The sequence below is a fragment of the Syngnathus scovelli genome, chromosome 2, assembly GCF_024217435.2.
Source record: "Syngnathus scovelli strain Florida chromosome 2, RoL_Ssco_1.2, whole genome shotgun sequence".
Lineage (NCBI taxonomy): Eukaryota > Metazoa > Chordata > Actinopteri > Syngnathiformes > Syngnathidae > Syngnathus > Syngnathus scovelli.
In genome coordinates this window covers 2,546,528-2,572,112 of record NC_090848.1, presented here as the reverse complement: position 1 = coordinate 2,572,112, position 25,585 = coordinate 2,546,528, and the positions used below count along the sequence as shown (strand labels likewise).

Genomic DNA, 25,585 nt, shown 5'->3' with positions numbered 1-25,585 from the left:
AGAAAAACTAACAAGATAAACAACGCAGCATTTAAATGAAGGATTTAACGCTGCAGATGATTCTCACGCAGCAAGCATGTTCTGTGTATGACTGATTTATGGGAGAGGACATTAAAAATTAACGACCAGCAGAGGGCCCTATTTTCTCACAAAAGGAATGTTATTTTAAATATGGACAACATACATGCTCTCAATTTATCTCACAATAATAATGATAATGTTTACCAATGCACGTATGAAATACCCACTATCCAAAACTATTGTACAAGAAACAAACATTAAAGTGAAAAAACTCATATTGTATATTTTTCACCAAAATCAACTCACGCAAAATGTTAATATTCTTAAGACACTGTTTGCCCTGCATAGATTTCCACAAAAAAAATAAATTCAGCCGAGTCACGTGACAGCATTGGGCACGACCTAGTGGAAGCCCAACTAAGACGTGTCTGCCATCTAGTGGTGATTGCTGGTACTACAACTTAAAACTACAGTCTGCATATTTGCAGTTCGGCATCTACAGATTTGCATATTCACTCATTTATTTTCCTGTCTTTATTCCCCCGCAATATTCTTTTATATTTTATATTCCTCCAGGATTTTTTCCTCCCATTTCCCCAAGCTTTATGGATTTGTACTGACAGTCGAAAAAAATGTCAAACTCCTCATCTGAGCACATGTGAAGGACACTTCGTTTCCTCCACTTTATCTCTCCATCACCCCCTCCACACCTCCCTCCAACCCCATGAGGCTTCATCAGGCAGGCGTGCTGTGTCGGAGTGCACCTCATGCAGAATGAAGAGAACCCTGCTCAAGCCCATGCCCCTGCAGAATCCACATTTGGATTCAGACAAGTGTTGGGGTGCAAGCGGTGAGCCACCACTTCTCCACCGTGTAACTATTTCACAATCACTATGAAATATTTACAGAACTGATCAGCTAATTCAAAGTCATTATGCTCTTTTCAATCAGACCATCAATCAAAGCGTGAAGGGTTGAGAATGACAGCAATTGAGTGAAAGGGTGATTTAGGAGGTGGGGGGGGCATTTAGTCGACAAGGAGAGAGGAGAAAAGGAGAGGAGGAGGAGGAGGAGGAGGAGGATTGCAGCAGCACACCCGTGCGTAAATGTGACCATCCTCCTTGTGGTCTCTCCATGCACCTTCCATCCTCTCCATCCTGCACGGGCGCTCTCTCCTCACCTGCTCGGCGGTCGCTGGTCAAATTTGGACCGTGGAGTCCCGGGTGTCGCGGCTCGGCGCCCTCCTCCAGGGTTTAGGAGGAGGAGCGCCGGGAGCCACGTCCAGATTTCTCCCGGGCTTCGTGAGCACCTCCGCCGAGAATCATGGCTCGGAACGCCGGGAAAGACGCGGCTCGACCCGGTCGCGGATGCCCGTGATGCGGGGTCTGATTGCACCACAGAACACCTTCTTGGAAACCATCGCTACTCGCTTCGACGGGACACGTGAGTTGCAAAAATGTTTCACATAATTCGTCGTCGTCACTTTAATGATCAACCAATGACAAGTGGCTTTGATTGGATTTCTAATTGAGCGTGAATTGATGAATGATGGCACACTCGCAGGAACGCGCGCACACGCCCACAAACATTTATGAATTACGAAGCGGCACTTGAGCAAGTCATGAAGTAAAATGACACTCTGCAGGTCAATTAAAAAAAACACATTAGTTTGCAGTAGTTGACTTGAAATGCATGGGCTGATTTTAATTTATGATTTATGGCGTATTTATCATTCCGGAATTGTGCCAATTCCAAGTGGAATCGATCAACACGGACTACTTTCATCTAGATGAAAAATTGCTTTTTTTATGGTTTTGCCCACTTGAGCTATTTCATGATTTTCACTTTTGCTTTCCGGATGTATTTTCTTTCCAGAAGTAGAACACATCTAACAAATGCGGCCACCTCAACAACTGAGCATGGCCTAGACCTGGTCTGCAGGTTTTTAATTGGATGACCTTGATCTGACATGAAAACAAAGTGATACACACGATTTGGATATTGCACAACTTCTTATAAGCGCTGTCCTTTTATCCAAATGCAGTGTAAAAGTCATTTCTACACACAGATCACGAATAATCAACACTCAATTTGGAGTTTTGGTTGCTCACGTTGTTACGCAACACCACACCAAAGGTGCAAACTCACAGGAGGAAACGTGTGGATGGATGCACTGTAAATGAAAAACTCATTTTTTACACATATTACGGAGATAATACAGGAAGAAGATTTCATGCAGTGTCAAAGATTGTTTGTCACATGACAACAACAAAAAAATCTGCTGGTGATGATCTTCCAGCTTGTTTGACATTACAAAATATCTCCTGAGATCTCAAGGGGTCCGCAAAAAACTGTTTTACGAACCCATTTAATCATTCAAGATGTTTTTATATTTAATAGTAAAAATATCATGAGATAATAAAATAATAAATAAAATAGTAAAATAATAAAAATAATGATACAGTAAATGAATAATCAAACAATTAAATAATAAAATGACACAACTAAAATAAATAAATAAATAAATAAATAAATAAATAAATAAATAAATAAGTGAATAAATAAATAAGTAAATAAATAAATAAATAAATACAAATAACATACATACATACATACATATATACATATATACGTATATAAATAAATAAATAAATAAATAAATAAATAAGTAAATAAATAAATAAACAAATAAGTAAATAAATAAATACAAATGACATACATACATACATATATACATATATAAATAAATACATACATACATACATACATACATCTATACATATATAAATAAATAAATAAATAAATAAATAAATAAATAAATAAATATTGTCAGGCCAAAATGAAAAAAATGGGTACATTTAATGCTGAATTCTGTATCGCACAGGACAGGCAGCAAGATTTATTTCATTTTTCTAGTCTGAATAAAGTCTAGCCGACACATTTACATGAGCTTTATTGGTGCTTTATTCATGCACGAATGACTTCCCCCCCTCATTTAGTCACTCCACTACAGTTGACATCCTTCAAAGTGAACATTGGGCTCACTCCACATTCACTCATGAATGGACGTTAACGAACCCTCTGGAAAGAACGGCGTACTCGCTCACTCTGCTCCAGGATGAATTATGCACAACTGCCATTCCAGCACGTTCCCGTCTACATTTCCCTCTCGTAATTAGTTTGGATAATTGCCACTGGCTTCCTAATACTGGCTGAGCAAAGTACCTTTGGAAAGAACAATAGAGGAGCAAAGAAGTGAAGGGAGACAGTTCATTGGAAACCAGCAGGCATTTAGATTTCCCCAAGCAGAACTCTTCAAAGGTTTGAAAAATCCGGGATGACCCAAAAGCCGAGGCAAAGGGGGGAGCGCCGTGCAGGCACTATTAATTGCGTTTTTTTGAAATGACAACATCTTAATAAAACTGCACACAAGCAATCATTTTCTACAATTTCCCTACTGTTGATATGTTTAACTGTTTGCAGACTCAACAAAAACGTCAGGATCCAATTCTGTACGCAAATGATAACATTTTTTTTATTGTTCTCCCATAATAGTGATTTACAAAAGCAATCAGAGAAGCTCATAATAAAATCCTATCTTTGCTCTCCCCAGACAGCAACTTCGTGCTGGGGAACGCCCAAGTCCAAACGCTCTACCCCATCGTCTACTGCTCCGATGGATTCTGTGAACTAACCGGCTTTGCCCGCGGCGAGCTGATGCAGAAGAGTTGCACGTGTCACTTCCTGTACGGTGGCGAGACCAGCGACCACCTCACCTCGCAGATGCAGAGAGCTCTGGATGAGCGGCGGGAGTTCAAGACTGAAATCATCCTATACAAGAAAAGCGGTAAGAAAATCAAATCACGTCTTGCCTCAGCAATGGATATAAAAAGTCTGCACACCCTTGTCCAATTGCCGGGCAGAGTCGCAAATAAACTGATACCCCCAAAATGTTGTTATGGTTCAAAGCTGAAATTTGGAATTCAATTTTGCATGTTCCAATTAACAGTCAATGAAAAAAAAAACCACAAAAAGAGACTTATCTCTGAACACAGCCACATTCCGGAGGGTGTGCACACTTATGCAACCACATTATTTGAGTTATTTCAACAATTAAAGATTTCTATTTTCAAATCACGTTACTTGTGGGGAAAAATGAATTGATCTTAACCAGCTGTTTCAACAGGGGTGTGTAGACTTTTTAGATCCACTCTCCAACTTTGTGTAGGTTCCAAGTTCTGGTGTCTGCTGGACATTGTACCCATTAAGAATGAGAAGAGTGAGGTGGTTCTCTTCCTGGTCTCACAGAAGGACATCACAGAGAACAAAGACCTGGACTTTGACAATGAGTCTGAAACCAGTGAGCTCCAAAATCACACTTGAACCATCAAACAAAAGTCATGTATTGACCATCATCCATCCGTGCTTTCCACGTTTCAGATGAGGAGACAGGCCTGGAGGTGCGACCCATCAGCCACCCGGCAGGCTTCACCATGGAGCGTCGCCGAAGTCGAGCTGTCCTTTACCAGCTTTCTGGACATCTTCAGAAACAAGACAAGACCAAGAGCAAGCTGAATATCAACAATGTGAGAATCTACAAAACTTAATCCAAGTAACGACTAACTTGGCTGAAATATAGCAAGTACGCTAACTTGACTTCACACGGCGTTCCTTCTGTCACTTGTTTCATAACAAGAGCGTTCTGGGAGCCAATGCCAACCCGGTGCCAGAGTACAAAGTGGCAGAGATCCAGAAGTCCCGCTTCATCCTCCTCCATTATGGCACATTCAAGGCCGGCTGGGATTGGCTGATATTACTGGCGACCTTCTACGTGGCCGTCACGGTTCCTTACAATGTCTGCTTCACAGCAGTGGAGGTACGAGAGGACGGGGCTTCGACAGCACGAAACCCGCCAAGTGTCAGTGACATCTTGGTGGAAATTCTTTTCATGATTGGTGAGGGTCTGGATCATGATTTCATTTTGGTCTTAACATATAAAAAAAAAAATCACATGGTGTCTTTGGGTGTCTTTCAGATATCGTACTGAATTTCCGCACCACCTTTGTGAGCACGTCGGGTCAGGTCGTGTATGACGCCCGCTCCATTTGCATCCATTACGTCACATCCTGGCTTTTTGTGGATCTGATCGCCGCTTTGCCATTCGACCTGCTCTATGCGTTCAATATCAGCGTGGTGAGTCTAACAATATTTCCCAACTATTACCAAACAGAAATGTAACAAATAGATTATATTAAGTCATTAAATCATGATAAATCTTACTTAATTAAGTCATAAATTGACTTAAGGAGTGTTGAATTGGGTTTGTTTAGTAGAACACAAAATTACAGTCTTATGCTTGACGCTTGAACGCGCCACCGATATTCTCCCAGACGATAGGAGGCAGTAAAAAGCGTCCACTGTATATGAGCAACATTTCATTACAATCGAAGTATAAAACAATTTTTAACTATCGTTAACAGTTTTGGAATTAACTGTTCTATATACAATTAACAAAAATAAATAAAAAAAAACAAAAAAGAAAACTTGCTCATCCGGTATGATTTCCGTACTGAAGCTTCCGGGTTGTTTAGACACGGAAATGTGGGGGCGTGGTTGAATTAATGACGTCATTTTATAAACCAAGACTACAGGTTGCTGGCAAATGTAAAGTGCAATACAATTTATAATTATAATTAATTATTATTATTATTAATTATTATTATTATTATTATTATTATAGATAGGTGACCAGCAACACATTATTTGTAGTAAATAAATCATTATCATAAAGTGAAGTTGGGTATTGTTTTTTCATTCCTTCCATCTGTGCATCACCCAGAACTTCGGGGTGCATCTGTTGAAGACGGTCCGTCTCCTGCGCCTTTTGAGACTCCTGCAGAAACTGGACCGCTACTCCCAGTACAGCGCCGTGGTCCTCACCCTGCTCATGTCCACTTTTGCCCTACTCGCCCACTGGATGGCCTGTGTCTGGTACTTCATTGGCCGCAGCGAGATTGAAAGTAACAGCCCTGCTTCTTGGGATATAGGTTTGTGACTTTATTCCACACAAGCAAAAATTCTCTCTTAACTTATATGCAGTGTTAAGCTTGCCAAATTTTCCATTAGCATTTAGTTTCATGATCCAATTTCTTAGCATTGATTTTTTTTTTTTTTTTTACAAGCTAAGTCAGGAGATGAGTAAAGTGATTTAATTTCATCATCTGGGGGATTTTAGGCTTTATGCAAAATGCAAATAAAAAAAAAAATGCTAATCATACTAAGCAGTCAAATCCTCCACAGACAGGCCAAATAAATAATTTTATCCACAGAGCATGCATTTGTGAGAAAACCTAATTATGGCGATCTGTCTCACCTCCAACTGTGTTAACGGCAAAAAAAAAACAAAAAAAAAAACAGCAATGCTGTGAGTGCCTTGCGGTGTTAACTGTTATTCTTGGTCACATGAGTCAGTGATTAATTGTTTTGTGCAATGCTAATGTACCACATGCTAGCTACAGCGCTGTGTAACATTATATTAAGTCAAAGTGCTACACTGGCCTGTGGTTTGGAAGCCTTGGCTTTTACTCTCCAGGGCTTAGGATTTCTTAGCGAACTATCACGTAGCTGGCATCCGTTACACCTCTTTCAATTTGGGTCACAGTATCATTCTAACAGTTATCCTTGGTGAACAAGCCCAAGGCTCGACCAAAAAACCACAAATCGTCGCTGATTGAGACTTGCGAGAAGGGACTCCCAACCCACAAGCTAGTGTCGCATTTAAGGCGTTAGGGAGGGCTAGCTGGCATCCATTACTGGGTACTTAAGAGACCCAAAATACACAGAATTGACTTGTGATGAAGCCAGGAAGAGTGAGATGAAGAAAATAAAAGTACTCCGAGCTAACATGTTAAACCAGGGGTGTCAAACTCATTTTTTTTATTGTAGTCATAGTTTCTTTCGGAGGGCCATTATGACTGTCAACCCCAAAAAAATTATGAGCACCTCATATTATATACAGTATAAGCTAGAAAACAAACAAATCAGACTAGTAAAAACTGGTCAAATAAAAAAAAAAAAGATATTAAAAGTGAAGACAATTTGCAATTCTAGTAATGACACACGAATTTGATGCACAATTTGTCTTCGCGGGCCACATAAAATGATGTGGCGCCCCCTATCTGGGCCCCCGGGTCTTGAGTTTGACACCTGTGTGTTAAACGATTCATCGTCAAAAGATTGAAAGGCAGATGACCATAAAAAATAAAAAATAAAGAGAGCCAGAGAAGTGAGCCCCCAGCAAACAATGACAAATTGAGCACAGCCAAATTAGCGGCCCGGTTTAAAACCTTTGTTTAGCAGGGAAATTGCAATTGACCTTTTACCCTTCACCCCCAACAGGCTGGCTTCATGAGCTTGCCAAACGTTTGGGCACACCATACTTCTCATCTCCGCTGACCTCCCTACTGGGAGTTTCCGATTCGCCTCAAACCACCGTGACACCGGAACTGATTAACTCCAGCCACTGGAACAGCTCTGGCCTGGAGCCATTGACCGGGTCGGGTTTGTTCGGTGCAACCCAGTGGAACGGCAGCAGGTCCCGTTTGAGGGCGCCAGGCATGGCGTTAAGCGGTGGGCCATCCGTGCGGAGCTCCTACGTGACGTCGCTGTACTTTGCTCTGAGCAGTTTGACCAGCGTCGGCTTCGGCAACGTGTCAGCCAACACGGATTCGGAGAAGATCTTCTCCATCTGCACCATGCTGATCGGAGGTGTGCGTAGCATCGGGCTGGGCAGATATCAAAAGTTCCCCTGCTGATTCTGCCCTTTTCATTTCTCGTCCGTAGCATTAATGCACGCCGTGGTATTTGGAAATGTGACCGCCATCATCCAGAGGATGTATTCACGCCGCTCGCTTTACCACACCCGCACTAAGGATCTGAAAGACTTCATCAGAGTCCACCGGTTGCCTAAAGCCCTTGAGCAACGTATGATGGAATGTTTCCAGACAACTTGGTCTGTCAACAATGGCATCGACGTTAGTGAGGTAAAACATTTATTTTTCTATTTATTGAACCGATTAATGGCATTCCTGTTCATTTCAATGGGCAAAGATTATTTAGGATACGAATGTATTGAGTTCCTAGTGTGGGCAGACTACCATATTTTCCGGACTATAAGGCGCACCGGACTATAAGGCGCACCCTCAATGAATGGCCCATTTTAAAACTTTGTCCTTATATAAGGCGCACCGGACTATAAGGCGCACCATTAATGCATCATGTCAGATTTTTAATCCAAATCAAATCATTCTCCATTTTATCTTTTTTATTTCAACTTCAGACGCAACAAATTACTTTATAATCGCAAAATAATGATCCATAGTCTTTGTGATTCATGATTCATAGTCTTCAGCGGTCCACTTGTGATTGATTTCATGACACAATGCTTTGGGCCAGTTTAAATTTAGGAATTTGGTCCATATATAAGGCGCACTGGACTATAAGGCGCACTTGAGAAAATTTTAGGTTTTTAGGTGCGCCTTATAGTCCGGAAAATACGGTAAATGAAAGTTTGATCACAAGGGGCCACTATACATATTTGTAGTCACATTTAAGTCAGCCTAATTTTGTATTGTATCCACTCTCCAGCTCCTGAAGGACTTTCCAGATGAGCTGAGGGCTGACATTGCCATGCACCTGAACAAGGAGCTACTCCAGCTGCCACTCTTTGAGTCAGCCAGCAGAGGTTGCCTGCGCTCACTCTCACTAATCATCAAGACGTCTTTCTGTGCTCCCGGGGAATTCCTTATCCGGCAGGGTGACGCCCTGCAAGCCATCTACTTTGTGTGCTCCGGTTCCATGGAAGTGCTGAAGGATAACACCGTGCTCGCCATTCTGGGTAACAAAAAAAACTTCTTTTCTGCTTTACGTGATAATGATAAACCGGCGCACTGACTTTTCAGGACCTTGGAGAGTACCACTAGTTTTAAGATAAACGAGAATGACAGCGAGAGCGCAAAACAAAACAATCCCGTAGAGTTGCATGACCCCGCTGTCATACGGTGTTCCACAGGGTTCAATTCCGGGTCCTCAACTGTTTCTTATATTTTTAATTTATTGTTTTAACTGTCTTTATTTTTTGTATGCATAGAATTGGATGGATAATAATAATAATAATAATAATAAATTTTATTTGTAAAGCTCTTTTCATAAAAGAATCTCAAAGTGCTACAGAAACAAGACTAGAAATAAAAACACACAAGAAACCAGAATAAAATCATAAAAGCATAAATTGAGTTTTTGCAAAATATATTATCTGCTTTTGTCCTTAGTGGAAGAAACTGATTGATAATCAGATACTACAACCGGAAAGTCTTTTCATATCACAACACAATATCAATTATCAGTCATTACATGAATAAAATATATTATTGCAGAGCAGGGAATGAACAACATCATTTACATCTGCAACATTCCTGCCAAACATTTCCATTTCCAAGTCCTGTAACACAACACTCGGAGATCAAGCTCAGCTGTGGATATGAAACAAACTAGCTGGTTGTATTCATGGTGTAAATAATGAAGTGGGTGCTGCCCTCATTATTATTTTGGCCTGGGTATCTGCACACGATGATACACACACTCACTGGTGCCTCCTGAGTGTTAATTCACAGGAGGTGTGTTGTTCTCCCAGAAACACAACTGCACACACACACAAATTGCTTTGGCAGTGCCGCTTTGGATTTACAGCTTAGCAGAAGGGATGCGATGCAGAAGGAGACAGAAAAAAAATTTTTTTTGTTTCAAATTTCATCTCCATCCCTGAATGAAGAATAACATTGCAGCCACTCCGCGTTTGCAGCATGAATGAAAACAGTAAGCTCCATTTTTAACCAAGTATTTCTTTTCTCCTTCTAGGAAGAGGCGACCTAATTGGTTCTGACTGTCTGACTCAGGAAGAAGTGATTAAGACCAACGCCTGCGTGAAGGCTCTAACTTACTGCGACTTGCAGTATATCAGCCTTAAAGGGCTTCGGGAGGTTCTCTGTTTGTACCCAGACTACGCCCAGAAGTTCCTTACGGAGATCCAACACGATCTAACGTACAACCTCAGGGAAGGACATAGCGCCGAGGTACGGTGAGGCGGACGAAATTATGAATTTATTAGGTTGGGGGGGTACGCAGGAGACTCACTCCATATAGCCTGAGGGTTGCCAAGATGTTCTCCAAGCAGATGGTATATGCCTTAAGCATGTTCTGCATCTGGTTTGGAATGCAAAAATCCAATCGTGTAATTTCTCCGATTTTTTTTTATGTAAACAAGAACATCAGTATCGGTTGCTAGAGGCTTCATAAAAATAGCTAACGATAACAACGGCCATTTTTGTAAACTGGCTCCCCTTCTCAATTTGTTAGTAGAAGCGATGGAGACATTTTATATTCAATTCCATTTAATTTGGTTTGTTTTTTTCTCGATTAAACAGGCCATGAATATTTATGCGGAAATATGGCAGTCTATTCTATAATTGCATTTTCGACATGCAAAAAAAAAAAAAAAAAAAAGATTCCAATTAATTGCTGTTATCACCATTCCAAATTCCGCTCCTGCAAGAAAATAATCTCATTTTCCAAATGCCTCAAATGAAATCCAGGTTAAGAATCATGACTTGAACCCATCTGTTTTTTTTTTTTTAAGATTTGTCTCAGCTTTTAGCCACACGCTCTTAAATGCAACACTTTGCTTTGGATGGCGTTACACATTTAAAAAAAAAAAAAAAAAGCTCAGCCATCTGGACTGGTGGGGTGGGGGGGGGGGGCAGGATCAAGTCCTCTCCTTGACTTGGAGCCAACGTTTCAAGACGCAAGCTAAACACAATTTCTCTCGTTGCCAGACGCTTACAGATGGCTCTCAGCTGTTGCGTGCACGTTTTGCATCTCCTCGTCTTGCTAACTAAACATCTCAACTGACTCACACATGGGTAGTTAGTCTTTAAACTTGCTCTCCTGCTTTTTCCATCCAGTGTGGGGGGCTAAATATAGTGCTGGGGAGGGGGGGGAGGGGTCACCGTGGAGAGGAAGAGGTCACCCCTGACTGGATAATAATAGAACGACATGCAGATGAGCTGCCGTGACATCGGGATGAAAGGATGCTCCGGGGGGAGGGAGGATGAAATTTGGTTCTCCTCATGTTTACTACTGTACACACACCTAACCAAGCACATCATTGTTCAGTCGGACATTCTCACACACGCTTGAGGAGAGAGAGAGACACATTTGCAGCGGCACGTGCAGAACGCACATGCGCTGAGAATGAAATCCCAAACACCCCCTCTTCTTCTCCCCCCTTTCCCTCAGAGCAAAACCTCAGCTAAATTTAAACCTCGGCGATCTAAAAATACTTGCTCGCACGTGGACTGGATGGAGAAGATCCAAATGGTGGCGAGGGACGGAAAACAGATGGAAGAGTGAATGGTGCTTGCTTCTTAACGAGAGCGCTCCTTCGATGTTGGTGAATGAAGTGGAGCTCTAGCGGAGCTCTGAATGGGGGGGGGGGGGGGGAGGCGTTCCTGCTCGGAAAATCTCAGCAGATTTTGAAATCAATTTAATCAGTGATTGGATTCCATGATGTATCCCTTCTCATATTTCCAAATTTAGACCGACTGCGAGAGCAACGGAGGGCTCGTGAAGAAGCTGCCCTCCATTAAGGAGGTGGAGGAAGGGTCGAATTCCGAAGGGGAACGCTCAGCTCTCCCAAAGATGCCACCGCTGGCCAGACTGGGCCGAGGTCTTCGCTCTCCCCTGCGTTCCCCTCTGCGCTCGCCGCTGCTCCCGCCGAGACCCTTCAGACCAGCGAGCAACCACGCTCGGCCCGCCGGCCTGCAGATTCCCGTGGTGAGCTTCAGCTGCCTCCAGCCAGAGCTTAGCCCTCGGTATGAAACCAATCATTGCTCTCCAAGCAGGCTGTTGAGTGTGTCTTCGTTTCATCTCAGTGGGATTCCAGTCTTGTTTTTTACAGCATGGCCGATGTATAAGCAAACTCATCTTTTCACAACAGCCGCAGTTTGGCAGGTCATCAAAATTCTTCAAAAAGAGGCTTCAGAGTTTGATTAGCTAGTTCCATTTGAACTTTATTGACAAAATAAATATCAAAGAATTACACTATGTACGTAAACTTTATTTTAGGAAACTATTGGATGTCCCCAGGTTGAATTAGCTAGAGTAGCTATCAAGCTAAGTGGCTAGCAACTTATCTCGAAAGCTAGCAAACCAAACTAGCTAGCTGGCGAATACTAAATTAACATTGCGTTTAAACCACATTTCAAGAATTAATTTAATGAACGGCCAAGAAAAACAGAAAAGCTATATCTGTGAGTTTTTCAGTTGTTGCGGCTAAATGGCTAGCTAAGCTGTTAGTCAAAATGACTAACCGACCTCGACAGCCAACAGATATCAAAATGTAAACAATGTGAGTTAGTATGTACATTGTGTGCAGAAAAAAAAAATTCTTCCAGTGATCATTTGTGCCCTCCAGCAAGGTGTGGAAATTTAAATTGAAGTGGATCAAAATCCGTCGAAATGATGTCACGACGGTTAAAATTGGTCTTAGGAGTGTATTTTTGTCAAAATGCCGAATCCTTGATATTTTACCCTTTACGCTTTCTATATTGCTATTTTTTTGTTCACATTTCAGCTTTGTAGATGGCATTGAAGCAGAAAATCAAAGCAGTCCAGATGTAAAGTTTGATTTTTCCCCAGATGCCACGCGACATTTTTTATCCGACCCCGATTCAGCCACAGGTAAGCCATGAAGACTAACCGCACCTTGACTTATGAAAAGGGATTGCATCTAATCACTTTCTGCCTCCACAGACGAACACCACGAGGACGACACGATGCAGGCGATCACAAAGCTAAAACACGAGGTGAGACATCTTGATTTCCCCACCATCTTCCCAAATTTGAACTCTGATTTATTTCTCTACGCCCACACCAGATGAAGGCTCTTTCTCGCCAGGTCACCACAGTGAGTCAGGAGCTTCAGGAAATGACCCGACTTCTCAAACCGCTTTTTCACAACCCCTCCACCTTGCTGATCCCAAGCACCATAACCCCGCCTCCTAGCATCTCCTCGCACACCTGCTCCCCTGCGCCGCCGCTTTTTACCCAGCACGCAGATGACCAACACCTTCAATGCGTCCTGATACCTGAACCGTCATCCACTCCGCTCCAATTGGACGCTTGCAAGAGCACACACTTTGACCACCTTCACTGTTCCAATTCACGAATCATCGCTCCTGGTAATCCTGCAGCTGGGTCACCTTGCTCAGCTCCCTCATCACTTCACAGTTCTCCACCTGAGCAAAAGTTAATGCCGCTCCCTTCCTGGTCCTCCTCCATCCCTTCGCTCTTATCATCCTTAACAGAACCAACATCCTGCAGTTTGTCCCAGTATCAGCTCCACCCTTTCTGCCATTCTCACCCCCAGCCGTCATTTTCCACACACTCACCCCCCGAGCTCGACATCCAGAAGGTGACCAAAGGAGCCCAGCCACTGGAAGGCCTCCCAAGTCTGCCGGGAGAGGCATCGCACCCCGCCCAGCTTAGCTTTGTAGATGAGGGGCGGCCATGAGTAGAAGCAACGAGCCACAAATCGGCACTGGACTGAAAGTGGGAAACTGCATGAAAATAAGTGTGACACTGGCATGTGATTTTTACCGTGTAAAAATGGGCCAGTGGAAAAACTTTCATCAACAAATCCCCAAACCAAAAAACCCCATAAACAAAGCAACAATGCTCAAGGAAGACATAAAAAAAAAACACTATAAAATTTTATGATCACCACAACACAATCTCAGTAGCGCAATATAAATCAGCAACAACAAACAATCTTTTTTTTTTTTAAGAAATGAATAAAAACAAGCATTTTTCAATAACTTACCATTAATTAGGTTAGGCCAAGTCCAGTCCAGATTCAAAACATCAGGATCGTTATCAAACTTTTGCAAAAGCTGGTTTATAAGTTGATCATTTCAATCAGGTGTTGCAGGAAGACCCCGCCCTCATCAAATTACTTCATCCTGAAGGAGCAAGGACTCCCCCAAATGGTCAATCGGGGTATCACATTCCTGAGTTCATGATGAAATTAAATCCAAACGGTTCAAACGGCAATAGGAGCTTAAGTTGTAGCATATGTATAGATATAGGGGAGAAATATAAATAAACAAGGTGGAAGCTTGATGTGATAGCATTTACAATTGTGGGTATTATGATACTACCGTATTTATATTAGCATATTGTATAATTTATATTGTCATATGTATAATGTGTTTGTTTGTTTTTCCAAATGTTTTTTCATTTTATGCACATGATGGAAGGAATAAAACCAGAAGCAAACCAAACTACGGAGTAAATGGAGCATATGCTGCCCTCTAGCGGACACACGGTGTGATTGCAGCGTGGAATATGTTTCCTATCAAGCCTGAGACGCCAGATCCGAACTTAGTGCATTTATTGCATCATAAAGCAGACAAGAAAAATACAGTGTAGTGCAAACATACTCCACGATAGACCTGAGGAGGTTGATAGTCTCAGCCGTGTTTCAGGGCAATGCTCTACTTTGTATTGCATACAGAACCTCCTAGAAGAAAGTGTGCTTTACTGAATGATCAGTGGCACCTTGAAGTTGGATCTCCGCAAACGTTAGGTAGCTCAGGCCTAATTTCATGGAAGCAAAGAATCAGCTCTGGCATTTTGGAAAACAAATTCTCGGCAGAAAATATATAAGCTGTGTGCTTGAGTCTCGTGAGCTCCAGTAGGATGCCTATCACGCTTTTATTTTATTTTATTTATTGTATATTATTAAGATTCTACATCCTGTTTTATTAAATTGCCGTTAATAGGAGTACAAAGACCTTTTTTCATCAATACCGCATCCTGAAATTTTTGTAATTATATATATAAACAGTGGCTTTCCAGTTTGGCATCCGTTAGCCTAAATATGTAACAAAAAAAAAAAAGATTTGAAACAATCGGTTTGGGTTTAAAAGAGGCGAATGCAACCAAAATCAAATCGTTCCACTTTAAAACCAAAATTGGAACGATCGGGGTCCAACTTGGCAGTACCACTGTTTTCTAAAATGTGGAAAGCATTAAAAGAAAACATGCGTTCTGTTATCAGTTTGTGTGCAGTTGGATAATCATCCTAATCAGAACAATTTATAATTCTATTATGTCCATCGTAAATCTGTACAATGAAGCGTTGATAACGTATTTGATAACATTGGATGAGTCACGTGATCCTGCCAAGCCCTTCTGATGAAACTGCAATACAATGATGTCATGCACGTTACATTATTTACAATAATAACCAGCTGATGGGTGGTCCATGACAGGAGGCTAAATAAAAGAAAATATAACATTATGGATTTGTTTACACTGTAAATATGCATTTCAAGTCATCAAAATGACTAAGTTTCATTCATGTCAGTATTTTTTATATAGATACTGCAATTTGCTACTAGAAGTGGATGGAAAAACTGTATCAACTCAAATATACCACAACAGGTTGTCATCCTGACCATGAATTATGATCACTTTTATGCTTCAAATGATACAAGAAAATATGTTTTGGAATGATGTAGCCTATACATAAAGTCATTTCCAATTTCACAACACAAAATCTCCAAAATCCATTAAAGTGCTTAAGGAAAAGTCATTTCGAATTGGCCATAAATCTTAAAATAGCATCAGATATCAAAGTTTACTCATGTTGATTTGTTGTTGCTGTTTTTTCTGACTAAGCATTTTTGGTTGTTGATATCAACGTTGATATTAATGTTGTGACTGATTTGCAATATGACTGACGTCATGGAAGATGCAAATGAGTGAGTGAGGCGTTGGCAGTTGTACATCCATAAAAAGTGACAAATGGCTACGAGGAAGTTTGTTTCCCTTGCTAGTCTTGTGCTTGACATGCATGGCGGTGTGCAAGAAAGATATGTCATCCATGACTACATTACATTTAGTGTAGAAAAGAAACTATACAAAAAAAGGCTACCAGCGGATCGGAAGGAAATCAAGCAACTTGAAAAATTCAAGATTCCGCCGCGTTGTGGACTGCTAGCATGTCGACCGCTAGCATGTCGACGCCTAGAAACAATTTGTGCCATTTTCAGGAATCGCGTTTGGTTCAACTGGAATGTCAGCTCGGTAGAGACGGAAGACGGAGTTAGTGAGGAGCTTTCACCTGTGTTTGTCGTCTTAAGCCCACGACACATGTTGACAGCGAAAAATGTGCGTGTCTTACTGCTCTTAGCGTCTGCCGTACTCAAAATAGTACTAGTGGTACCTTGGTACTAATAACAGTATCAGAAAAGTATTTGTTAATTAGTAGTATAATGGGATACAAATACTACCACAAGTAGCAGCATTAGTAAATATATCCACAATTATGATCTACTACTAGTCACCACACTAAAAAAAGGTGTTGAATTTACTTCATCTTCTGTCATCATCATAGGTATATTTGAAAAAAAGTTTACTTTTAAAAATATATCTGATCCAGATGATTATTTTTCAGTAAATTCAACATTTTTTTTCCCCCAGTGCAATACAAGCAGGTAATATTTGAAAGAGTATTGTAGTTAGCATTAGTCGTAGTAAATAGTAGCGATAGTACTACTAGTAGATACTACGAGTAAATCAAAGTTGGTAGTAGTAGTACTACTAGGTGCTATTCACGGCAGTTTTTACTAATAGTTGGAGTTGTAAAGACAGCAGAAGTAGCAGGCTACTATTACTATAATAGTAGTTAGTGGTAGTAAAAGTAGTAGCAGTAGTATTATTACTACTCCCACTTCAGCGATTACTACTAGCAGTAGTAAAAGTAATATATACTAGTACTAATAGTACTACTGAGTAGTAGTCATTACAATTAGTGATAGTACTAAATGGCAGTAGTAGTAGCAGTTGTAGTAAAAATAGTAATATTAATTCTAGTAGTGAGGAGTAATAGTAGTTGTTAGTAGTAGTGAGTAGTAGTTTATTATTAATGGGTACTGGTAGTAGTTATTAGTTGTAATGGCGATAGGAGTAGGAGTAATAGTAGTGGTTGTTGAAGTGTTCCCGTCGAGCCTCGCATGTGTTGTGGGCTTCAGACAGACAGACAGACAGACAGACAGACAGACAGACAGACAGACAGACAGACAGACAGACAGACAGACAGACAGACAGACAGACAGACAGACAGACAGACAGACAGACAGACAGGTGTCTCATCCTAACCAGTGTCAACTGTCAGTGTGTGTCTGTGTGTAGCAGAAGGTTATCAGAATGTGTACAGAAGGCGACCCTGAGTTGTCATGTGGCGTCGGGAGCAAGTGACTTTCCCCTAGAGGGCAGCGGTGAGCAGGATCTCCCTCTGTTTCACCCCAAACCGTATCTTGTGTCGCTTCCGCACGTTCCAGCTGCTTCTGCCTTTTGTCCCTCTTCTCACTCAGGGTGGAGCGAAGCTGCTGCTGCTACTGCTGCTGCTACCCCATGGTGGCGCCCTAGGCTGCCCCAAGCCTTCCGCAGGAGGAGAGAGCACATTGCAACATCAGTGAGTTTTGGCCATCGAATGTTGCAGCAGAAGAGGAAGACTCACCGCAAGTGGTCACTCGATTAACTCTTGAGTCTCAGAGAACTAGGAAACATGGTAGTAGTTAGTTACTACTACTATATCTACTAAAAGCACGACTAGTTCTGGCTTGCTAACATACCTGTTGACTGGAGTTAGCGGAAGGAGGGGTGACAACACTTTGGTCCTGGACCGGGTTGATGGGGGCAGAACAAGGTAGATGGGTGGCACGCCAGTAAATGTCCAGATACTCAGCCAGGTGTTCGCACGCGTCCTCGAGTTGGTTCTCATCCAGGATCACGTCAAACATCTCCTGGTGGTGGGACAAAATAGGATATGTAATCTCCGTTTGGAAAAGAAATGCTTAAATGAAACTTTGGTCAGTTTGAGGGCTCAAGTGTACGTTGATGGTTCTACAAAGTAGATGGAGCAAAAGTGACATACAGGCGGACACTGAGCAAGCTTGTCCCCTGCCATCATCTGGACGTTCAGATGTTTGCTCTGTGACTTCCCTCGAGATTTGATCAGCCTCTGCAGAACCTGACAGTGCAGCCCACACAAAAACACACAAGGAGTTACTAAAACACGGATATTGTGGAGACCTATGAGGTGGCTTTGTGCTCTACTTTGGGCGAGGACACTTTGACGTAGACAACGATGGGGGCCAGAGAGGTTTTGAGAAGCTGCGATGGGTGATTGATAGTGTCTGCATCCAGGACGACTAGCTGCAGAGACTTGGCCAGCTCAAAGATTCTTTCGATCTCACTTTGGACCTCGGCTGAGAAGAAGAATTGTGTGAACACAAAGACATGGCTGCTGATGATGATGTCATCACTCACCCAGACTGGAGCGCGTGTTGGATCGCTCCATGATGGCCTTCTTGTTGAGCACCGAGCGCTTGGCCAGCGACAGGTCAGCAGTCACCCGTGTGATGGAGATCCTAGAAGAAGTGCTTCATAAAGTCACATGCACTCGAGGGGCCATAAATAAACTTTTATTTTTCTGTACACACCTGCCGTCGAACCTGTGCTTCAGAAAATCAAACAAGGCTTTCTGCATCATGTCCGTCACCTATAAGCACATCAAGACGAGTTAGGGAAGTCACGCTTACATTTTTTCTTACTCAACACCGTTGTGATTAATGTTTTATTTGTGGAATATGAATTAAACAACCCAAATGTGCCTGTTTTATCCAGTTAAGGGTGGCGGCCATTTTGCCACTTGCTGAAAATGACCAACCACTCACAGCTCACCATTTTTCTGAAGCTGAAACGTGATTGGTTGTTGAGACAAGTGACAAAATGGCCGCCCCCTGAGATGAATTTTGTTGCTTAACTCATATCCACAAACGCAATATTAATCAGAATGCTGTGTTGGGACATACTATTATAAAGAAAATTTAAGGCTTCTCTTTACATGTCTCACCTCGTAGCCTTTCAGCGAAGGCCCCACCAGCACCACCGGCCTCATGGAGGGAACAACATCATACGGGGGCACAAGTTCTGTCTACGCCAGACAAAAAGTCAACACAGAAACAAATGACTCCAAATGTTATCATCCGATGTATAGACAGAGCCACTTAAGACATTTCATTTCATGGAAAACACACCTGTTTCTGCTTCTGTTTGGCTTTCAGAACAAAAGGAGCAAACATCAGACAAGAAGAAGTGCATCAGGAAAGCCATCATTAATTTAGTTAAGCAAAACGTTAGCATGCTTTGCTAACTGTGGTTTGTAAATGACACAGTGGAGCACTTTGAGGGGCTCATGTGGCGCATGCCTTAAATTTCACATCCTGTTAACATGCGGTATGCGGTACAGCTCTCGTTTGGGAGCCGACTAGCCCCTGAAGAGGACCGACTCGGCAGCTGGACTCTCGCCGCTCTACATACCTGCAGATGGCGGCGTGGATCTCCAACCCCCGGATGACGCGTTGCCTCCTTTCCTGCGGAGCGACAAAATGCTAAGTGTCATCTCGGGCGAATCCCCCCCAGGCGGCAATTTGGAGAAAATTGCAAGGCAAAGCCGAGCGATACAAGAAGTAGGCGGGCCAACGGGAACCGTCGTTAAAAGGTGTTGTGGAAATGTGGCTTTGGGGCAATGACAGCAGGTCGATGACGTAGAATTTGTCAACTGTGACGTGCGGCGCATTAAAAGTACACGCTCCTTCGTTTTTGTCTGGAACTAAATTGTTTGGATGAGACAAGCAGCAGCACTTCCCTCCATCTGTTGCCGTGTTTTAATATCCGTTGCTTCCAGCAATGTTTCTCAACATTCATTGAGTGAAGTCAGTGACATGGTATCGGAAGTTTGATCTTGCAAGTCAAACCCAAAAAAAAAAAATAATGTAATAATGCAAAACTAAATATCACAATACCCTGAATGCACTTTAGCGACAACTAGTTGCTAATCTTACAGCAGCTAGTTTAAAATGACTCTGCAATTACATTTGCCTGTGTGACCTCTGACCTGGCTGCTGCTTTCTGCTCCTGTTTGATCCTGATGGCTTCCAATTTGACGGGGCTGGGGATGAAGGTGACGTCCGCGCCCTCCTTCACCAGTCGACCGATCCACCAATCATTGTTGTATTTCTGCAGCGCAGAAAATCAGACGTCACTTAGAGTGTCTTGCGTCAAAAAGCGGCAGGGATGGTCATGACCTCTCACCTCTTTTATGTGCAGAAAGTCTTTGGTTTCAAAATTAATGGCTGCGCCTTGGACCGGACAATCTTCATCCAGGGCCCCACAATAACTAACATTGGTTTTTACTGCAAAGGCCACTGGTTTCGACTTAAAAAAAATATAAAAGTATAAAAATATCAACCGAGCGTCATCAATCATAAGGACAAGTACCGTGATCTCACCTTGGCTCTCTCCAGCTGCAGCTGAGCCTGGCGCTCGGCTTCACGCCGAGGCGCCTCCTGATCGTCCTCCAGGGACAGGTCGGAATCCGAGGGTCGACTAGTATAGGAATCGGCTGAACCCTAAAAAAAAAAGAATGGCTGCTTTCAAATACTGGAAGTGACAAAGGCTGGATTCACAATATTTATTTTGTTTATTTTATTCTATATGTATTTATTTTTATTTTATTTTATTATTATATATTTATATATATTTTATTATTATTATTATTATATTTATTTTGTTTATTTTATTATTATATGTATTTATTTTTATTTTATTTGTATTTTAATGCCACTGTGAGTACCGACACCTTGAAATAAGGCTGATACCGATACTGATATCTGGTATTGATACTCACAAAAGTGAATTTCTGTTCACGTGCCTTGTATTTCGTACAAAAGTCCTAAAAATAAATCCCGGGTCCATTTGGGGTATTTTTAGTACTCACTGTAGGGGGTCTAGTTTACTGCAGACAAAACGCTGACTGTTAATGGGTATTAAATTAGAACTGCCGCCGTTCCTAACGAATTAGGGTTACAATATGTTGGTTTTAAAAAATCCTCCTTTGCAGAAGCTCAACAGTGAACCAATCCAAGAACTTCAAAGCAGTTTACCTTTCATCACATCTTTTCCACGGACAACCTCATGAATTCAAACTAGAGCGGTCGAAAAGAAAGCTGAAATCATCTTTCAAGCCATTTAGCCTGTTATTGCAACCGCCCTGCCTTGCTCTTTACAAGCGGCGCCACCGGAAAACGTGTAACTTTGTGGCGACTTGGTCTATATATAGAAGCGGCGGCAGGGGAAGGGGGGGGATTCGTGACCGAGAGTCCGCCCGCCTTGCGGAGCGTGGCAACAAAGACGGCCGGGGCGCATCACAACCTACCTTGTTTAAGATGAGTCCTGTCGCGCTGGAGTCAGACATGATTGCCCCCCACCTCCCCTATGCTTGCGGAGGGGGGTGGGGGTGGGGGGGCAGCATCAGCCTAAGTGCTTCACAGCTGTCATTGCTGCTTTGCCTACAGTCATTTCCTATACAAGAGTGATGCAGCGACTGTAAGGCTGCTCGCTCGGCATCAGCTCCACCCCGATGGAAAATCTCAAGCATCTGCCTTTGCAGCATCACACGTTGCTACTATGAGGAGCAGCCAATCGCTCATTCAGAAAGATCTGCTGTCACTTTTACCAATAAAAGGGGACATAGCGTATTTTCCGCACTATAAGGCGCACCGGATTATAAGGCGCACCTTCAATGAATGGTCCATTTTAAAACTTTGTCCATATATAAGGCGCACCGGATTATAAGGCGCAAAACTTTGTCCATATATAAGATATATACATTTGGGACGCGGGCCGGACTTTGGACACGCCCGCTGTAGTGGCTCAATATTGGTCAATATATAAGGCGCACCTGATTATAAGGCGCACTGTCGGCTTTTGAGAAAATTTTAGGGTTTTAGGTGCGCCTTATAGTGCGGAAAATACGGTATTTGGATGCGGGCCAGTATTCAGATTGTAATCACTTGATAATGGTGGATATTCGTTCAGCCCAAAAACTAAGTCATGAGCGGAGCAATGGAGGTATTACCGCGATGGCACAATTCGGCAAAATGGAGAAAGGCTTGCCGACAGAAAAGTTTTTTTTCCAAAATAGGAAGCTGAATAAGGATTTACTTCACCCTTGAACAGCAATTAAAAAGTCAAATTTCCATTATGTGTTCCCTTTTGAAAGGCACGTTGAAGACTGACATCATTGGTCTGCCATTAGTGATGCACAATTTGGCATAAGCTGCGAGAAGGGTGACAAATTCAAGATGAAGAGAGAAAAAGTGATAATAAGGCCAAGCTTAGAAGACATTTTGTGAATCTCTCTGGAATGGCAAACACGATTTGTTTTTTTTTTGATGATGGTGAAAAATTTACTGCTGTGGTCAGGCTGTTGTGTTTATGTTTTCACTTATGGCGTAAAACGTGATTAGCAGTGATTTTATTACTATTTACTGATAATGTTCAACAAATTTTGCCACAGGAGGCTTTGGCCTGTGATTCCTGTTATAAAAACTGTTTACGAATTGCTCCGTTACAACTATCAATGCTAACTGCTAGCATATTACTTGTTTGTTAGCATTAAGCTAAGTGGGCTTTTCCAAGGCAAAGAAATCCATTATTGCTGTTTTTTCTTGGCTTTACAATGTGCAATTCTCTTTCTCCTCAACTGGTAGTGACATTTAATATCCCGAAACTTCTTTTTTGACGTTCAGTGTTTGCTAACGTGCTGCTTATTGTGTGACACCGATTGAAATGCTAGTATCTCAAGCAAGTACAAGGAGAAAAATCGATCGGAGACAGCTCGAGTCCGGAAAAAACACTCGTAATCTCAAGGTTTGTTTAGTAAATTAAAAATACGGAATGTCTACGTGGACATTGTATCCTTCCATTTTTCACCGTGTAGCACTTAAACGAAAACATGTATTCGCTCTTGTCTTCAATATAAAAAAAATAAAACAACCCAGGGCACTGACGATGCTACTTTGGTGTGCATTATGCTGCTAGGCCGCACGCTCTCATCTGCCTCATTTAAGGTTCCTTGCCTAAGAATGAAGTGCACTCCACTGCGGCTTTTAGCAAAACATGTCTTAAGGGCTTTATTCTGACATGTTTTTGAAATAAAAAAGGAACCTGAGGCCCATACACACACACATTCTTTGGAGTGGACAATACATGCCGGGGTGACTATTTTCATCATTAGGGCTGAACATGAAGTAGGAGTTGGGGGCGCAATGCCGCCAAGCAAGAGAACAATTGGCGAGAGAATAAAGATAACTAGGCGAAAGAGAAACGGGGAGAAAATAACATCACGAAATGCTCATTTGCTGCTTAATCCAATGTTAAACTAAGGAAAGGGAATGATGACAAGAGGAGGAAGAGGAAGATGGCAGCCAAATGTGAGGAGATTAGCACAATTTGTTTTATTCTTCAGTCAATCTAATTATAACTCAGCATCTTCTCTTCCTCGAGTTTTTCTCCCTCACCTCTCCCACCATCACCTCTGGGAGGGAGGATTGTCAAAGTTGACTGACTTTTGATGAATTCCCACCACAAAAGAGCAAAACAAATTTGAAACAGGCTCAGCTATCTTGACTTAGTCCATTTATATGTGAACTAGCTTCTCGTACAGTAGACACAAACAAGAAAAAAAAAAGAATATTACATTGCGCAGTATTGTTTTATCCTCCTGGTACTGTCATGCGGGTGTGATGCTTTCTTTTTTTAGCACTTGTCACAAGAGGCCCCAAAAAACACACTGACGGAAATAAGTAAGGCAGCGAGAGGTGAGCATGCAGTATAAGTGCATATCGAGAAATTTGTATCTTAAAAGTCTTGAAATCACAAGATGTGTTTTACACATTAAATTACTCGTGACATGTTACAGAATAGGAGAGGTCTATTGCAGAAGTGAAGTGACAAAAAAAAAAAAGCTCTTTTCATATCGGAGCCACCTCGCCCTCTGCGCAAAGGGGAAGCTGAGGCAGCATTCCGGGTAGAGGTGGATCATGCCATCCCCTGACGATGCAACCAGAGTCGGGTTGAGTGGATCAATAGGAGAACCGCACAAGCGGAGAAGCTTCATCCTGTCCTGAGTAGCTCCACCCTGTTCTTGCTCTAATGTTACCTCGGGGTGATCCTGCAGTTAATACGGCCCCTTCTGATCACAATGTATGGACACCAGAACATCGGTTAAAATATGCAAAAAGAGGGATGATAAAAAAAAAATACACTTTTTAAAATGGTGTTACCACTCCAGCCTGCTTTTAATTCATCTAAAATTATTATTATTATTTTATTATTTATTTTACATAATGATAATAATAATAATTATTATTATTATTTTATTATATTATATTATATATATATTATTATGTCCAACCAAAGAGAATTAAACATCCCTGATTTACACAACAATTAGCTTAATGCTAACAGATCATGTGAAATGTCCAAGGCAAGCTAACAGAGATTAGCATTGATGTTACAGTACTATAAGGCGCACCGGATTGTAAGGCGCACCTTCAATGAATGGCCCATTTTAAAACTTTGTTCATATATAAAGTGCACCGGATTATAAAGCGCATAGAATAAATAACTCAACGTTGCTCAAACGTTAATGCAATCACAATAACAATTGAAATAGTGAAAACAATAACAATATATCAATGACTCTATGTTGCGCAAACGTTAATATCACACAACACGCGTAAATCTTACTTTAATAAATTAGTCCTCATCCACGAATCCATATTGGTCCATATATAAGGCGCACCGGATTATAAGGCGCACTGTCGGTTTTTGAGAAAATTGTAGGTTTTTCGGTGCGCCTTATAGTGCGGAAAATACGGTAATTATGAATCTTCACAAAGCAGCAATATACACACAAATTGAGCATCCAACCATACATGGTATTACTCTAACGGCGCTGCAAACGTTTTTACTGTATAAAAAATAATAATAATGTGTGATGTCGTGTCATTGCAAGACCAGCTTCGTTTGCAACCGCTAACAACAAGCCCACATGGTACGGCCGCGCTGACATTTTGCATTAGCCATCTGCAAAGAGTAACGCTACTGATGCAATAAGGACGAGGCAATGACGCGGAGGCTGGCACGCGCTGATGCTTGAATCAGCGAGCAAGCCGAAGATCTTCGCAATTCATTCTCACTGTTGACTTCATCCTTACCAAGGCTGCCCAACGTCTTTTCAACTAAGATCTACTTTTCAATCAGCCAACCTCCTGAGATATAAAATATTTTCAGAATTGATTATTCCATTGATTAATCGGATAGCTAAATGTCATTTTGCATTAAAGCTTTTTGTCATATTACTTTTATATTCTATTTTTTCACTCGCTTTCCTCTTCTGCCTGACACCATTTCCCCGACTTCCCCAAACCGCTATACATGAACGCTGGTGCTAACTAACTAGTCCACATGGAGCTGCATTCAGCTTTGCCCACTGCAGCATCCTTCACTAATTGCACGTGTTTGCAACTTT

General features: G+C 41.8%; 2 protein-coding genes and 1 long non-coding RNA gene across 6 annotated transcripts; 1 reads left to right on the top strand and 2 right to left on the bottom strand.

Annotated features, from left to right (window-relative positions):
- The first annotated feature begins 1,096 nt into the window (after window positions 1–1,096).
- On the top strand, window positions 1,097–13,760 carry LOC125989180 (potassium voltage-gated channel subfamily H member 8). 4 transcript variants are annotated; one of them, XM_049755261.1, is made up of 16 exons: window positions 1,097–1,464; window positions 3,635–3,868; window positions 4,250–4,381; window positions 4,462–4,607; window positions 4,718–4,976; window positions 5,057–5,214; window positions 5,861–6,068; window positions 7,420–7,788; window positions 7,864–8,063; window positions 8,668–8,917; window positions 9,937–10,151; window positions 11,674–11,948; window positions 12,710–12,816; window positions 12,889–12,941; window positions 13,013–13,316; window positions 13,443–13,760. In XM_049755261.1, exons 1-16 carry the CDS (start codon window positions 1,389–1,391, stop codon window positions 13,646–13,648), a joined length of 3,192 nt encoding a protein of 1,063 aa, XP_049611218.1. In that variant the 5' UTR covers window positions 1,097–1,388; the 3' UTR covers window positions 13,649–13,760. The 4 variants fall into 4 exon arrangements, 3 of the variants coding, with proteins under 3 accessions (XP_049611218.1, XP_049611217.1, XP_049611219.1); XM_049755260.1 differs by having other exon boundaries at window positions 13,013–13,760; XM_049755262.1 differs by lacking the exon at window positions 13,443–13,760 and having other exon boundaries at window positions 12,775–12,816; window positions 13,013–13,274.
- On the bottom strand, window positions 3,714–4,780 carry LOC125989196 (uncharacterized). Its single transcript, XR_011088381.1, has 3 exons — window positions 4,646–4,780; window positions 4,283–4,562; window positions 3,714–3,852 (listed from the first exon to the last, which is right to left on the bottom strand). It is a non-coding gene; the product is annotated as an uncharacterized lncRNA (long non-coding RNA).
- Window positions 13,761–14,510: 750 nt separating the features above from the next.
- Window positions 14,511–21,977, bottom strand: LOC125989193 (voltage-dependent L-type calcium channel subunit beta-4). Its single transcript, XM_049755282.2, has 14 exons — window positions 21,425–21,977; window positions 20,499–20,618; window positions 20,302–20,424; window positions 20,105–20,226; window positions 19,528–19,580; window positions 19,245–19,264; window positions 19,061–19,141; window positions 18,648–18,706; window positions 18,475–18,575; window positions 18,262–18,413; window positions 18,080–18,175; window positions 17,778–17,948; window positions 17,663–17,701; window positions 14,511–17,583 (listed from the first exon to the last, which is right to left on the bottom strand). Exons 1-13 carry the CDS (start codon window positions 21,461–21,463, stop codon window positions 17,672–17,674), a joined length of 1,167 nt encoding a protein of 388 aa, XP_049611239.1. The 5' UTR covers window positions 21,464–21,977; the 3' UTR covers window positions 14,511–17,583; window positions 17,663–17,671.
- Between the last annotated feature and the right edge of the window lie 3,608 nt (window positions 21,978–25,585).